This window comes from Meles meles, chromosome 17, assembly GCF_922984935.1.
Source record: "Meles meles chromosome 17, mMelMel3.1 paternal haplotype, whole genome shotgun sequence".
NCBI lineage: Eukaryota > Metazoa > Chordata > Mammalia > Carnivora > Mustelidae > Meles > Meles meles.
This window is the reverse complement of record NC_060082.1, coordinates 34,242,363-34,258,508: the sequence shown is the minus strand read 5'-3', so window position 1 is coordinate 34,258,508 and position 16,146 is coordinate 34,242,363. Positions and strand designations below refer to the sequence as shown.

The 16,146-nt window shown below is 41.9% G+C and overlaps 1 protein-coding gene across 1 annotated transcript in view; it reads right to left on the bottom strand.

Moving 5' to 3' along the window:
- LOC123927763 (membrane cofactor protein-like) overlaps positions 1-12,806 on the bottom strand; it is a 45,142-nt gene extending 32,336 nt beyond the window's left edge. Inside the window, exons 1-4 of the mRNA XM_045982598.1 lie at positions 12,611-12,806; positions 5,599-5,778; positions 5,097-5,196; positions 295-380 (exon numbers count right to left, since the gene is read on the bottom strand). Coding sequence (XP_045838554.1) covers positions 295-380; positions 5,097-5,196; positions 5,599-5,778; positions 12,611-12,728 — 484 coding nt within the window. The 5' untranslated portion in view covers positions 12,729-12,806. The remainder of the gene's footprint in view (positions 1-294; positions 381-5,096; positions 5,197-5,598; positions 5,779-12,610) is intronic.
- Between the last annotated feature and the right edge of the window lie 3,340 nt (positions 12,807-16,146).

The following is a 16,146-nucleotide window of genomic DNA, read 5'->3' as shown; positions in this document are numbered from 1 at the left end:
GATTTGTAAAAATGTAAAACAATCACGATATTTTCAGTATCTGTTTCAGAAAATTTATTTTTCATAAAAAAATGCTGTGTATCTTAATGTATTGGGCTTACTATTATTAAACATGAATGAATAATTATTTTTAAAACTTTTCATTTTTTATTCCAATATAATGAATATCAATGAGCACAGCCCACATAAAGAAAAGTTCTTTGGGATCTTTGTCAATTTAAAAGCATAAAGGGGATGTGAGGCCCAAAAGATTGAGGCTTGCTTGTCTAAATTCTAAAATGAAGATTTACTTACTATTACATGTTGGTAATTCATCACCCCAAAACACATCATCTCCACGAAGGTGACAAACTATAACTTGTTTTCCAGATAAGTAATAACTGAGAAAAGAAAAACTTACTGTTTTCTCTATTAGTTAACAAGATGCACATAAAAATGAAAATTTTAATACTGTTGCTTTTCTATACAACAGTAGTTTGAGAAGGAAGTTTCTCAAATAACATATAGTGCAAGTGCTAACCATATCTGCTATTAATTGAATAGAGTTTCTAGGGGTACCTGGGTGGCTTAGATGGTTAAGCGTCTGCCTTCAACTCGGGTCATGATCCCAGGGCCCCTGGGATGGAGCCCCACATCAGGCTCCCTGCTCAGCAAGGAACCTGCTTCTCCCTCTCCCTCTGCTTGCCACTCCCCCTGCTTGTGCTCCCTCTCTCAAATAAATAAAAAATTCTAAATAAATAAATAAATAAATAAGTAGAATTTCTACATTTGAACTCTCATTGACCAAAAGCAAAGATGTCTAAATAAATCTGCTGTACCTGTCAGTCTGGCCTCTTTGCTATCTCCAGCAATCCCATTACACATTCATTTCTACATCTATGTTCACACAACTCTTCTCAGTAAAAACAACAACTGAGTAGAGAGATTAGGCCCTAGAGCTTGCCTGTCTGGATCTGAGTCTCAGCTTTGTGACTCACTTTCTGTCTGAGCTCACGCAAGTCCCTTAATGGTCCCCTTCCTCAGCTTCCTCATCTATGAAAAGGGGAACAGTGCATACTTCATGGGATAGTTTCCAGGATTAGATGAGTAAGCATCTGGTACATCCTGAGTGCTAGGGCAATTTTTAGCTCTTGTTAATATTCTTTAGGTAAGAATATTTTTCTGGGGCTAGCTCAAGAATATTACTCAATGAAATATTCTCTTGTGATTTAAATTCATGGTATTCTCTTCTCCTGCTGGACTCTTACTGTAATAAGCATGAATAATTCTATTTATTTGCTACTTCTCATTTATTATTTTGTTTTGACACGTCTCTATACATCGTGTTTCTCAACAAGGCTACAACTTTTTTGAGAAGAGACTATACCTTAAACTTGTATCCCTCAAACTGCCTAGAAGGCTTGCTCTATGTAACTACTAACTAGATGTTCCAATATTTTTACTAGATCAAATTAAAACAAATAGTTGGTGAAACAGTTTATATAGGATCCAGTTGCCTTTTTTCTACATTATGGTATTTAGGGAAGGATTCTGGGAAAACACAGAGTAGGAAGCACTAACAGTCTGTCTCCCCAGCCAGACAACATCTGCAATGGCAGAATCTGCCTAATGGAACTATTTTGGAGCTCTGGAGTCTGATGATGGCTTGCAACTTCCAAGGAAAGACTTGGACAGGTAAATTGCATTGATTTCAGTCAATATCACCTTAGCACAGTGTCTCCCGCCCACAGCAGACAGCTCTGTATGTGTTCCTGGAGCAGCTTAGAAGCAGTTCTGGGGAGCCAGGGTGGGCAAAAAGGACCCTGTCCTCCAAATACTGGGGACCTGTGCTCTTATCACTGAATTCTGCTTCCAATCACAGTGAAGCATTCAAAGAGGTGGGCAGCCACTGTCGCCATACCTACCCCTAACTCTTGTAAGCCCCTTTTTAACTGTCTGAAGTGACTTCCAGGGGATGTAAACATCCAGGACCATTTGCTCCCCACTTCATTTTTCACTTTTTTCCCTCTCCAGAGAGCTAGACATTAAAGACTAGAATATTCAAAACCAACTGCATATGTGAAGAAAGTTAAGAAGTGAGTGTGCATGCCCAAGGAAAGCCTCTGGAAAGACTGTAAGTTTAAATGTCAGGCTGATAAAATATAGGACGAGCCCAGATGTCCATTGACAGATGAATGGATAAAGAAGATGTGAAACAGATATAGATAGATAGACAGAGATAGAGATAATGGAATATTACTCAGAATCAAAAAGAATGAAGTCTTGCCATTTGTAGCAACATAGATGGAACTAGAGGGTATTATGCTAAGTGCAATAAGTCAGTCAGAGAAAGATAAATATTTTATTATTTCATTCTTATGTGGAATTTAAGAAACAAAACAGATGAACATAGGAGAAGGGAAAGAAAAATAAAATAAGATGCAATCAGAGAGGGAGATAAACCATAAGATGCTCTTAACTATAGGAAACAAATGGAGGGTTGCTGGAGGGGAGGTGGTGGGGGGGATGGGGTTACTGGGTGATGGGCATGAAGGAGGGCACTTGGTGTAGTTAGCACTAGGTGTTAAATGCAAACGATGTATCACTAAATTCTATCCCTAAAACTAATAATAGACTATACATTAATTAAATTGATTTTAAATTGACAGTAAATAAAGGTCAGTCTGATTCTCAGCAGAGATACCCTACCATAACCACAAAAATATGAACAGTAATGTTACTGTAACATTAGCCCTAGGGAAAGGGAAGAATTCAAATGTCCAGTATTCCACACACACACAAAATTACAAGATACACAGAGAAACAGGAAAGCTTGGCCCACTGAAGAAAAAAAAACAACAGAAACTTTCTGAAAAAGATCTGATGGCAGATCTACTAGACAGAGACTTCAAAATAACTGTCTTAAACATGTTCAAAGAACTAAAGGAAGAACAGGAGAAAGTCAAGAAAATGATATATGAACGAAATGGGAATGTCAATAAGGTGACAGAAAACCTTAAAAGAAATTCTGGAGCATAAAAGTAAAATAACTGGGATACAAAGAATTCACTAGAGGCACTGTAAGCAGATTTGAGCACCAGAAGAAATAAGTGAACATGAAGCTAGAACAACAGAAATTATTGAGTCTGAGGAAAAGAAAGAAAAAAGAGTGAAGAAAAGTGAGCAGAACCAAAGGGACATGTGGGACACCATTAAATAGACCAACATATACATTGTGGGAATCCCAGAAGGATAAGAAAGACAGGAAGGGGCGGAGAGAATATCTCATGGTTGACATCCCAAATGTGATGAAAGACATGAATATAAACATCCAAGCAGCTCAACAACCTCCCGGAAAAATGAACTCAAAGAGTAACTAAGACAGATAACAAACTTTCAAAAGACAAAGACAAAAAGAGAATCTCAAAGGCAGGAAGAGAGAAGTGAGTCATTATACAAGGGAGCCTCAATAATATTATCAGCAGATTTCTAATCAGAAGCTTTGAAGGCCAGAAGATGGTGGGACAGTATACTCAAAAAAGTGCTAGAAGGAAAAAACTGTCAACCAATAAACGTCAATCCAGCAAAACTATCTTTCAAAAGTGAAGAGGAAACTAAGACTTTATAAACAAAAGCTGAGGGACTCAGTGACCACTAGATGTCCCCTGCAAGAAGTAAGAAATGCTCAAGGGAGTCCTGCAAGATGAAATGAAAGGACACTGAAAGTATCTTTGAGTCATATGGAGAAATAAATATCTCATTAAATGTAAATACATTGGTAATTATAACAGCTTATATTATTGTATAAGTGCAATTTTTGTTTTCTTTATAACCTAAGAGACTAATACGTTAAAGGGAAAAAAAAAACAGAAATGTAAAACACAGTGTTACTGTAACTTTGGCTTTTAACCCCAAATCTTGTTTTCTACATAATTTAAAGGACTAATTTAAAAGTACAATTAGTTTATGTTTTGGAGCACACGATGTAGAAAGATGTAATTTTGTATAATAAACAATCAAAGGGGGTGGGAGTGGAGTTCTAAAGGATCAGAGTTTTTGTATGTCATGACATTAAACTGGTACAAATTCAAATTAGAGTGTTATAACTTTCGGATATTAAATATAATCCCCATGATAACCTTATAGAAAATAGCCATAGATATACATAAAAGGAAATGAGAAAGGAACTTAAACATTTCAATACAAAAAGTCAAATAAACAAAAAAAAGACACTAATGCAGGAAATGAGGGCCAGAATAAAGCTATAAGGCATACAGAAAACAAATAGCACAATGACAGAAGTAATTGACTCCTTATCAGTAATTACTTCAAATTTAAATGGATTAAAACCCTCTAATCGAGAGACAGAGATTGGTAGAATGGATGAAAATACATGATCTAACTATATGCTACTACAAGAGACTCACTTTTAGATCCAAGAACAAAACAGGTTGAAAGTAAATGGACTGAATAAAGATATTTTAGCAAACAGTAACCAAAAGACAGTAAGGTTGGTTATACTAATATCAGACCAAACAGACTGTAAATCAAAAAAGGTTACAAGAGACAAAGGACATTATACATCAACAAAGGATTTATACAGTAAGAAGATTTAACAGTTGTAAATATTTATGCCACCTGATAACATACCACCAAAACATAGGAAGAAAAACTGACAGAATCGAACAAAGAAATATGCATTTCTACATAATAGTCATTCCTACTAGTTGGCGACTTCAGTACCCAGTTCACAGTAATGGAGAGAAGCATCAATCTAAGTGAGGAAACAGAAGACTTCAAGAACACAACATTTCTGCAAGTCCTCCTTCAAATCTGAGAGTTGGCATTTTAAATGGGGTGCACTTTGCCAAGGATAAAGTCACTGTGATTACTACATTTTTGATATTCAAAATAAACTTATTATAGATATATAAATATGAGACAATTTTGCTTTCCTTCAGAATAGATTTCTTTGAATTAATTATGTATCTTTTCAGTCTTTTTAAAAAACCCAAGGGTTGTTTGGCTAAAAGTGCAACATTTACGGAAATGCTTGAGGAGCAAAACAAAAATGGAATTAGTAACATTTACCTCATTTCCTCTAAGGAGCAACTTACCCCTCATTACAAAAAAAGTGAACTGCACTTTCAAATTCAAAGGAGTTATTTGGGGCATAGACGTCACCATTTTCGAGTACCGGAGTTTTACATTCTTTCTCTAAAATAAAATTTTAAAATTTGTTTTTTTAACACCAATTTCTAAACAGATTTAAATCAAAGTCAAAATTCTGTACTACTCTCTGCAATTAACGCAATATCATTTTCTGTAACTAACTGGTATACAAACTTAAAATTCACATTAAACCTGGTAAACAATTGCCAAGAAAAAGATCCCCTGGGAATTTCTTAAATACTGGAAAAAATACTGCTCCCTGAAACCAATTTTCACATGAGAAAATCTTGCTGTGGTAGGAAAAAATTAAAGAAAAAAATTTAAAGAAAAAAAAAAAAAGAAATGTAAAAAGTAGTAGTGAAAAATGGACCCTAAAATTTGTAAAATTCTCTAGAGAAAGAAAAATACAATTCTGGGGTTTTTTTTTGGTTGTTGTTGTTTACTTACTGAAACAAGCTTCTCTAATAGGATACCAAGAGTGATTTTGCTCACAGTAAGTCACGACAGAGCTCATAGCTATGTATCCTGGGTGACATTGATACCATATATCCTCCCCAGCTTCATAATATTTTTTAAGGGGACTCTTGAGGAACATAGTTTCATATTTTGGTGGCTCACCACAGGCATCTAGGGATAAGAGATTAAGAACACGAAATTTTTTTTGGTATGCTTTTTTTATGCATTTAAAAAAATACACGTATTTATCTCATGTACTAGCCAAGGACTGTGGTCTGACAGGATGTAGGTAATACCGAATAAATGGAAAGATCCTTGGCAGGCTTTTAATGATACTTACATGCTTTTAGCCAGGTGGTGGGAGGAGTGGAGGATGTGCCCTGCTTGCTTTAAGTAACAGGCTATCAGCATTTTATTTGATGGGGAATAAGCTGAATTTTCAAGGAACAATAAGTTGAAGAGACAAAATCAATGTTTATGATCTTAAAATATATATAGGTATGCAACCTTTCCCACTTTTTTCTAAATTCATTTAAAAACTTGCCTCTCCTCTAAGAAGTCTTCTGTAGTACACAGCACCCTGTTCCAGTGACTCTCCCATAGTCTGAAACAAACTAATGATAACTCGTCACCTCAGTCTCAGTCTCCTCGTAGAAAGCAACTTCCCAGAGGTCAGGGATTGTAAGTCTTTTTTCTGTGGCACTGTGTATCCTGTGGGTACTTCAGAAATGCTAGAACTATCTTGGAACTCTGGAGTCTGATGATGGCTTGCAACTTCAAGGAAAGACTTGGACAGGTTAATTGCATTGATTTCAGTCAATATCACTGATGGAAATACATCATTGACAATATCATTATGGGAAAATAATGTTGCTTTTTTGGGCATTACAATACTTGAACAATAGATGCCATTATATAATCCCACAGTGTGCACGCAAAAAAATTCCCTAACGTTCCAGAGGAATTTCAAGAAATTAAAACTGCTCTACTATAGAGCAACCCAACTGTTTGCCTCTACACATGCAAAAATCCTACAATGCTCCCTAGCCTTGCAAAAATTAAAATAACTCTCTGACCCCAGCACAAACCCACAGCCCTGCTCAAAACACTACCTTCAGAAAATCATGGTCTCCAACCTAAACTGGAATTGCAATGAAACCTGACCTACCCACTATGTTTCCTATGGTCACCCAACTGAGTTTTAAATTTTCTTTGCTACCTCAAAGAGAGAGAGACTTGCGTTTACACCTGTCAATTGTAGTTCTCATTTCCTACTCACTTCTGGGCCTATGAAAATTAGTCAAATTACTTTCAAAGTCACTAGTTGTGGCTCCTGGGGGGCTCGGTCGTTCAGCATCTGTCTTTGGCTTACATCAGGATCCCAGGGTCCTGGGATCGAGTTCTGTGTTGGGTCCCCTGCTTGGCTGGAAGCCTGCTTCTCCCTCTCCCACTCCCCCTGCTTGTGTTCTCTCTCTCACTGTGTCTCTCAATGTCAAATAAATAAAATCTTACAAAAAAAAAGTCAATAGTTGACTCCGTTTTTGGTAAATTTACTTTAACAGTTTCTTCCCCAGTAATATTAGTTACTCTGTCTATAACTTCTGCAGTCATCGATCCCTCTTTGCTCTCTCCTGCCTGAAAATCTCTCTCCCTGATTTCCAGGAAAGCATACCACCCAGTTTGGTAGCTTGTCCTCTGGCTCCCTTCTTTCTCTGCCCAACTGGATAATGTGACGCTCCTAATGGGTTGCTGTGGGAATCCTGGTTACTCCACTCCGCATATCCCTGTGGATGTGCACACTCCCGTGACCTCATTACCAAAGAGAAGAGCTGTCCCAAATCCTGGTCTCCACCCTCGATCTCTCCCAGGCGCTGGACTGTTTATATTCAATCGCCTCCCTGAACATGTACCCCATAGGGTTAATGAGGTTGAAACTAGAAGAAAATTTATACCTTTTTTTTTTCCCCCCAGAGAACTGTTTCTCCCTAATCAGCTATTGTGTCTTCTCAGACCCTATGAACAAACTCATGAGCTGTTACTGCAGAAGCCTGGGAATCAAGGTGAACAAACAGATATGGCCCCAGTCTATGAGCAAGCAAGGCTGTGCATTCTTTACCCTAGATAAGGAGTCTAAGATCCAATCCAGGTTATACTGGCTCTCAGCACAGGCCTGGAGCCCCTTCTCCTTGCCCTGAGATAACTTCGTGAGGTCAGAGACTAAATTCTGCCCCCTTCTGATGCTGAGTATCGACCCCAAAGGGAACACGGGATGTATGCATGCAGGACACTCAATGTACAAGTTCCATCTTTCCTCTTGAATAAGTTGTTAAATTTCCCTGCTCTTTTCATAAATATGTATATAATCTCAACCCTTATGATTACAAAAACACTGTCCTCTCTTCCTTTAGAGAGGGGGGGTTTCAGGCCTGCTCTCCTGCCTCCTTTGGTTGCTTCTCAAATAAACTTTCCTTGCTGCATATCTAATGTCTCTGTGATTGGTTTTGCTGTGCATCAGGCAGGACTTGAGTTTGGTTCCACCTGGAAAGTGTCATACTCTCTCAGATAACATTAGGAAGCCAGAGTGTGACTTCTTGCCCAACAAATAAGATAGTTTTCACACATGCCCAGCAAACAAGAGAGTTTTCACAACTCAAATGCCTGTTCTGTCTCTCTAATTCCACCTTTCCCTCCAGTTCAAACCACTGCCATTTCTTCTCTAGAGTGCTACCAGTGATTCTGAACAGGCCCCCTTAGCCACCTCGCCACCTTTCATTCATTTCATGTTTCACACTGCTGCCAGAGTCATGCTGATAGGACACAGTGACCAAAGCTCTTCCAAGTCTGCTATCTTTCAATGACTTCCCAATGCCCTCATGACAATGTCTAGGGCTCCCTATCATGGCCAGCAGTCTTGTAAAGCCCGTCATTACCGGGACTCTGCTCACTCTTGCACCCTATTCTCCAGCCCTATTCAATTCCTGGCAGTGTCCATTAAATGACCTCAATTATGTCAGCACTCCAGACCTCCCTGCCTCAGTTAACTTCAGCTTTGACCAGACACCCCTGCACTCCTCCCACCCTCTCACCCACTCATCCTTCAGTTTCAGCGGACAGGCCACTCCTTGTGGCTCTTGACATGTGTCAGCAAAAAACTGGGTTAAGGGACACCCAGGTGGCTCAGCCAGTTAAGCTTCTGCCTTCAGCTCAGGTCATAATCCCAAGGTCCTCAGATGGAGTTCCGCATCGGGCTCCCTCCTCTGCGGGAAGCCTGCTTCTCCCTCTGCCTGCCACTCCCCCTGCTTGTGCTCCCTCTCTGACAAATAAATAAAATCTTTAAAAAACAACAGGGGTGAGTTCCCTCACAATCCACATTTACTTGGTCCACAGACTACCCCACAGTGGGACTCGTTCTTGTCTGTGCTCCCTACCAGACTGTTACCTTCTGAGGACCCTGGGGAACACCTCACTGTACCTGTAACACCGACCACCAGAGCTGAATGAGCGCCGCTGTCAATTCCAGACACTCTTAGACCAAAGCTCACATCCTTTTCTGCTCAGCCAACTTCTTCCAAAGATATCCGCAAATCATAATTTTTTTCTTTGTTGTTTTATGCCTGTCTTCAACTTTTTTTCATTGGTTGAATGATAGCTCTTTCCCTTAATCGGGTATTTGATTTCTTTCATGTCAAAATATTTATGCTTTCTTGTTTTATTCTGACCTCATTCTCCATTATTGCTATTCTTAGAAAGAGCATTTTAACATGATCAAAGGAAAACTCCAAATAATGGGGATTTTATTTTTCCCCAAGTACAGTAACTGAAGACTCTACATCTTTTATCTTAAAACAATAGTGGTGATAGTATTAATAATTTTAGAAATAGCAAACATCCAGCACTACCTCTTTTTTTTTTCTTTGAGTTGGCTGTCCTTTATTCAAGGGAACACAATCCACAGATTGAGGGAATACAGTGACTTTCATGTTCTGGAGCACTATTCCTGAGGGATTTGGAGCAAGAAGGAGATTTATAGAGCTTTCCAAGAGGAAACTCAGAAACAGGGCATGATTGGCTGGGAGATTGGAGATTTCCTTATAAGGTTAGCCAGCCCAATTCCTCAGGAAAGTCCCCTAAACTTTGAGGATGGTGATTGGGGTATGCTGGGTGTCCCTGACAGCTGTTTCCCATAAGTGCAGGCAGACTTAGGGTTAAATCTGTGATGTGGGCCAAGTCACTGGGTCTCCATTTTGTAGGTCCTGATATATGGCTTAACTTTATCAATTCCTTACCTCCATTCTGTACATTCATTAGACTACAATTTTCCAAGAAGGACAGTCAGTGATGATCATCATGGTAACAGGAACTTGAGGGAGATGGCAATGTCAGATGTTCCTCAGTTATTTTTATTTCTCCCCACAAAATGCACATAGTAACCTGCCTCAGAATGCCAAGATTAGGTTGCAAGCCCTACTCCTGGTTGAAATTTTATATTGCCTTCATTATCATTCCCCTCTTCCCTTAGGATTCTTTAGTCAAAAGCTCTAGATTTGTACCTGGATTTCAATCAGATAATACATACAGTCCTTTATTTGCTTTGCCCATCAAAAACAATCAGAAGGAGAGGTGCTCAGGGAAATGACCTATACTATTAAGTACAATTTAACTTGTCTTCATACTCATCCTACGGGCTGGGCACTATTGCCCCCTCTCTAAGATGGGCCAGCTAAGGCACAGTAGGTTAAGTCACTTGCCCAGGCCAACATCTCCAGCAGCCAGACCGCCTGCTTCCACTATCGACATTGCTTCTCACCACACTCACCTGAAACCCTCCCATGCTTACCCCAACACCCTGCAATGCCGTCCTCAAGAAACGGTCTTCTACCGAGTCTGGAGAAATTAAAGGAACCCTGATTTAGATTTGCTGTGTGCTAAGTCAAACAAAAGGGCTCAAGTGCCCTGAAGGGACAGATAACAATATCATGCCTGAATTTTAACAATGGGGACTGTTCATTCCTCACTATCCTGTTGCTTTTCACAGTGATTGGCTCTGTGTTCTCATCCTTGGCCTTTTCCTTGCCTCCCTTGTCCTCCAGCTGCCACACCGGGCAGCTCCACGGTCCTTGGAACCCCCAGCCATGTCATAGCTCTAAGCCTCTGATCACACTGCTCCCCTCTGCTCTGAACATCCTTCCTTCTTGCTCAGCTGCAACCCCCACTCAACTCCTGTCTTCTTATACTGAATCCACTCAACTACTCCTCTGGCAAGCACCATCTGCTCCCCCTGGGAGGCAGTGCCCAGTGGCCTCCTCTTGGACTGTCCTCCACATGGATCGCTCAGTCACCATCACGGGTTTCTGTGTTCAATAGTTCCCCTGGCCAATTCCATTCACCCATGTGGCCATAACACCAAGCACAGCATGTCCCTCAGAGGAGCTGGGCAAAACCATCTGGCACTCAAAGGACCACTGGTGTCCAACAGAACACCTCGCTGAAGAAGATACTGGGATGCATCAATACTGAAAAGCATCACCTTTAAGCTTTGGCCAGAAAGACCTGGCCACAGGATTTCTTCTGTTGCCTAACCCCCAGGATTCCGGTGACCTAGCAACTGACCAGATAAGGACTGCTCTCCTTGCGTTATAACCTCTAGAGTAAGGAATTAAGAAACTACCCTGTAAACACTTACTGGATCTATCCTGGCTTCATCCATCAGGGAGAAAGAAAAGACCTAAAAGAGACACCGCAGGAGGCAGCAGGTTTTGTCCAAAATGCAGATCCCTTCTAGAAGAGTGAGACTGGTTCTGAATTGGACGAATGTTGGCTTCTACCATCTCATGCAGCCGGCAACTAACTACCTCTGAGATGGGAAGCCTCCAGGCACAAGCTGCCTGCTTACAAACATGCTTCTGGGCCTGTGAGCTGCTTCAGAACTGAATGTGTATTCTAGTCCCGTATTTTCCCTGCCTGACATAAGGAGGCTCATTTGTACTTTCTCTAATTTCATACCTATCCTGATTTTACCTTTGAACTTTCACCTTGGTCTTGTGTTTCCTTCTCTGCATTTCTAAGTTTTGGTACCTTCCATGTTGCACCCCAGTCATTTTATTTTCTCTCTTCCAAACAACATTCAACTGTGAGCTCCAAGGCTCATCTAAACTTGATCCTTTTTAAAAACATTTTTTTGTTTTCTTTTTATTGCTCCTCGTCCCTCCCTACGCTACTCCCCCCACAGAAATGAACTTTTTCATGATCAGGAACAAGCAAGATTAGAGTATGGTGAGCTCTGCAGACTCCACAGAACAGGGAAGACAGAGCCTCTGTGACGGTCAGCTTCCCCTGACTTAGCTTAGGCACCGCAGAAAGGCCATCCTAAGGACAGGTGTTTAAAGAACCTTCCTCCTGGAAGCGGGAGGAACTGTTGCCGGCACTCTAAGCCCCAGCTTCATTATATTATATTATTATAATTCATTTTCTGGTACTCAATACTTATACAAGAGTGTTGACACTGGGCACAAAATTGCAAATCTGTGTGACAAGACAGAGAAGCTCTCTGCATTCTCGTGGGGAGAGCGGAAAACAGGTTTGCAAGGGTGACTCCCAGGCAGGGGGGATTTGATCTGGTGTGCGGGTGTCTGTTTGAGATAGGGTGGTCAGAGAGGGGCCTCCTGAGGGGCTGACACCTCGACTGAGCTTGAGAGATAAGAAGGAGGCAGAGGAGAATGTTCCAAGTCTGAAGGAATAGTAAGTACTGAAGCCCCACAGAGGTGGAGTCTGGCCCACCAAGGGCCCCTAGGGATTGTTAAATGCTATCAGAGGGTCAAGCTCCTTTCCCCCAGAGCACTTCTTTTGGGTTATAACGTACTCACAAGCAGTATGTTTGGTCTGCCACTCCTGATAAATTTTAGCAACTATTTCTCCACCGCCACTGTGTGCCTGGCACTGGGTTCTCACAGCGAGCAAACGTGTCTGCTCACCGCCAGAGGGCACAGCCTCTCCAGGCTCTTACCGGAGTTTAGAGAGAGCAGGAGCACTGGGGCCACCAGAAGGACCCCGACCAGGCGGCAAGAAAAGCGCTTTTCGGGGTGAAAGCAACGAGCGACGTACGGCGCGCAGGACACCGTCATCTTCCCGGAGACCCGCGGGAACCTGAGAGTCCGCCAAGCGACACCCTCCCAGGTCCGGGGAGCCGACGCAACAATCCCGAGCACGGAGTGTAGGGAGCCCGCCGCGGGGGCGTGGTCTCAGCGCAGTTTGGGCGGAAGTGACTCCCCTTCCCGAAGTGGGCGGAGCCGGCCAGCGCTCGGGGGCGCGGCTTGGGGGCGGGGGGTGGGGGCCACGCTGACCTCTGGGACCTGGCGTGGGCAGGAGAGGGTCGGGCCGCGGGGTCACAGAGCGGTTCGGTCCCCTCCGCGGGCGCCAGGCGGTCCTGCGACAATCCCTTGCGCACTGACCCGATGGCCCCGGCGGCTTGCGGGGCTCGGCGGGCTCACCGCCCGGACTCAGGAGGGTGTGAAGGGAAGCAGAGCTGGCGGGATCTTCTTTGTTCCTTCTCCGGAACCGAACGCCTCACTGAGCGAAAAGCACAGCGACCTAAAACTAGAAACCCAAGGCCAGGCAGCGGGTCGTTGTGGGGCCACATCCCTCCAGGCTGCTGTGTGTTTTGGGGCATTGGAACTGCCCGGACTCCCTGGCCCTAGTTTCAGGAGTTGTCATGAATCGGGCATGTGGAGGGACAGTGCTTGTGATTTGCGGGGCTCTCAGCATCTGCTCTGGGATCCTCTGCAGGCCTGATAGATTTTAGAATCTCAGAGGTTTGGCCACTGCACTCCCAACTCCTCAAGTAAAGCAAGGTAGATGAATTCTTAAACAACACCGGGCCATTAGCATTTGGGGCCTCACCTCTCTGGGGTCCCTGTCCTTGAGCAACTAAATGCTTTAGTGAAGAGGGAAAAAAGATGCCGGAGGAAGGTAAGGACAAGGGTGTATTAATTGCCCATCTCCTGGGACTGCTTTAATTAAAGCCATTATTGTTGGGATGGAGAGGAATCCATAAGAGGGGAACTTTCCTGATGACCCGGCCTCTAAGTGGAAAATCAAGTGGAAATGAGCCAGATCTGTTTGTAGCGTTCTGACTAAACCTGTTTGACTAGGAAGAGGGGGGAAAAAGTCACATGATCTGTATTAAAAGAGTACACAAAAGGAATTGACGTTTTCTTCCCATTAGCTGGCAAAGAATGACAAATGTCAAGCAATGTGAGTAAGCGTATTGGGTGGGCAACACTCTCAAACTTTGGCTAAAATTTAACTTTTCTGTAAAGTTTTTAAATGGCCATGACTTTTAAACCACCAGTTGTATTTGGACTTTATCTCAAAGAAATCATCAGAGCTGTGACCAAAGATATGTAATTTTGGAAAAAATAAATAAATCCTCAGTGTCTAGGCAAAGTATAAGGAATTTTTGATAGGTGACTTTATGGTATGAATGTCTATGCAGCAAACAGTGTAAAAACAGTATGAGAAACTGCGATATATATGTACGTGGAAAGAGCAGATTCCAAATCAGTATGTGCCTTCTAGCATTACTTTATTAAAGTAAAAGTAGTATACTGATACGCATAAAAAGGGAGTTGGAGTATACCAAAATTGACTAATACTTCGTAGGATTATGGGTATTTCATTTTCTTTGTGTTCTCCTGTTTTCTATAGTGACCTTATGTTACATTTGCAATCAGGTAAGGAAAAAATATTAAATACAGCCTATATTTCAACGGCTACTCTTTTCAAAGAGTGGTCCCCATGAAACCTGCATCACACCTAGATAAGGTATGACAGAATGGGAAGGAAATGTAAACTCTCTGTATAAACTTCAGATTCGTATTCTGGAATTAACAAAACTCTCTTATATATGGTTAATATTTTGTATGTGAAATGTACTGAAGACATTCTGGAATTGACTCTTCTGTCCAGATCAAGACATTATTTTTGATTCTGGGTATAGCATATATGATGCAAAGTTGTGGATTGATATATAAAATAAACACCTTAGTCTTGGATTATAAAAACTTGGGGTGCCTGGGTGGCTCATTGGGTTAAAGCCTCTGCCTTCGGCTCAGGTCATGATCCCAGGGTCCTGGGATCGAGCCCCACATCGGGCTCTCTGCTCAGCAGGGAGCTTGCTTCCCTCCTCTCTCTCTGCCTGCCTCTCTGCCTACTTGTGATCTCTGTCAAATAAATTGATAAAATCTTAAAAAAAAACAACTTATGTGGAGAACAAAGGTAAAAGAAAAAAACTAATTAAACTTTCTTATAACTTACAGCCATCGACAAGTGCTTGGGACAGGCAGGATGACTGTTCGCCAAGATCTCAGCTCCTCAGTGTAATACCTTGCTAGAGGCAAAAGGCAGCCTTAGGTAGCCAGAAGTCCAGGATCCTGTAAGTCTTCTTTCGAATATGAAAATTCCTTCAGAAAATTCCTTTATCTCTCCCCCGCCAAGTTAGCAATCATCTTCCAAGTATATGGTTGGCTGATACACATCTGAAGGGTCTCATGACTAAGGTTTTACTAGGCAGTATAAATAACCTTATCCTAACAACAGCTAGCCCTCAAGGTCCTAGAAACCTTTCTTCCAAATTCCTTAGAGACTGATGCTATCCCTAACCAACCCCCCACCTTGAAAGTATATAATAAACCACTCTTCACAATTCCAGCGCAGTGCTTTCTACCCAGGGGTCCTGTCCGTGTGTTACCATAAACGGACCTTTTTTTTTTTAATAAAGATTTTATTTATTTATTTGTCAGAGAGAGAGAGCACAGGCAGACAAAGTGGCAGGCAGAGGCAGAGGGAGAAGCAGGCTTCCCGCTAGGCAAGGAGCCCGATGTGGGACTCAATCCCAGGACGCCGGGACCACGACCTGAGCTGAAGGCAGTCGCTTAACCAACTGAGCCACTCAGGCGCCCCCCCCTTTTTTTAAATTAACGTATATAACATATTATTTGTTTCAGGGGTACAGGTCTGTGAATCATCAGTCTTACACAATTCTCACCATAGCACATGCCCTCCCCAGTGTCCATCACCCAGGCACCCTGTCCCCTCCCCCATAAAAGGACATTTTTGGCTCCAAAGACATCTAAGGAATTCTTTTGCGACCTTTCACTCCCAAACCCCAATGTTTCACATCAAAAACCATGCACTGTGATGACACTTAATTGAAGGAGGTATAAAAAGGAGACACTGGAAACTCAAAGATGGGGAATTACCATTTCTGTTGGTTCTTAGAATTATAAGAGTGAGAAAATAGAAATATTCTGTGGGTCAGTGTTGAAACTTATTTGTAAAAATAGAATCTATTGTTCTCTGCAACCCTCTTGTACAATGATATACGTCTGTTACATCTCAATAAGATGAAAACATTTTCCCATCTATTTCTACCCCTAGAAGTTTTTTTCTCATGAGTAAATTAAAAGGTGGCAAAGTATGGCTGGTGTTTGGTTTCCCAGTTGCCAGTGGTAGATTACATTCAAGAATTAGGGTTTTACGGGA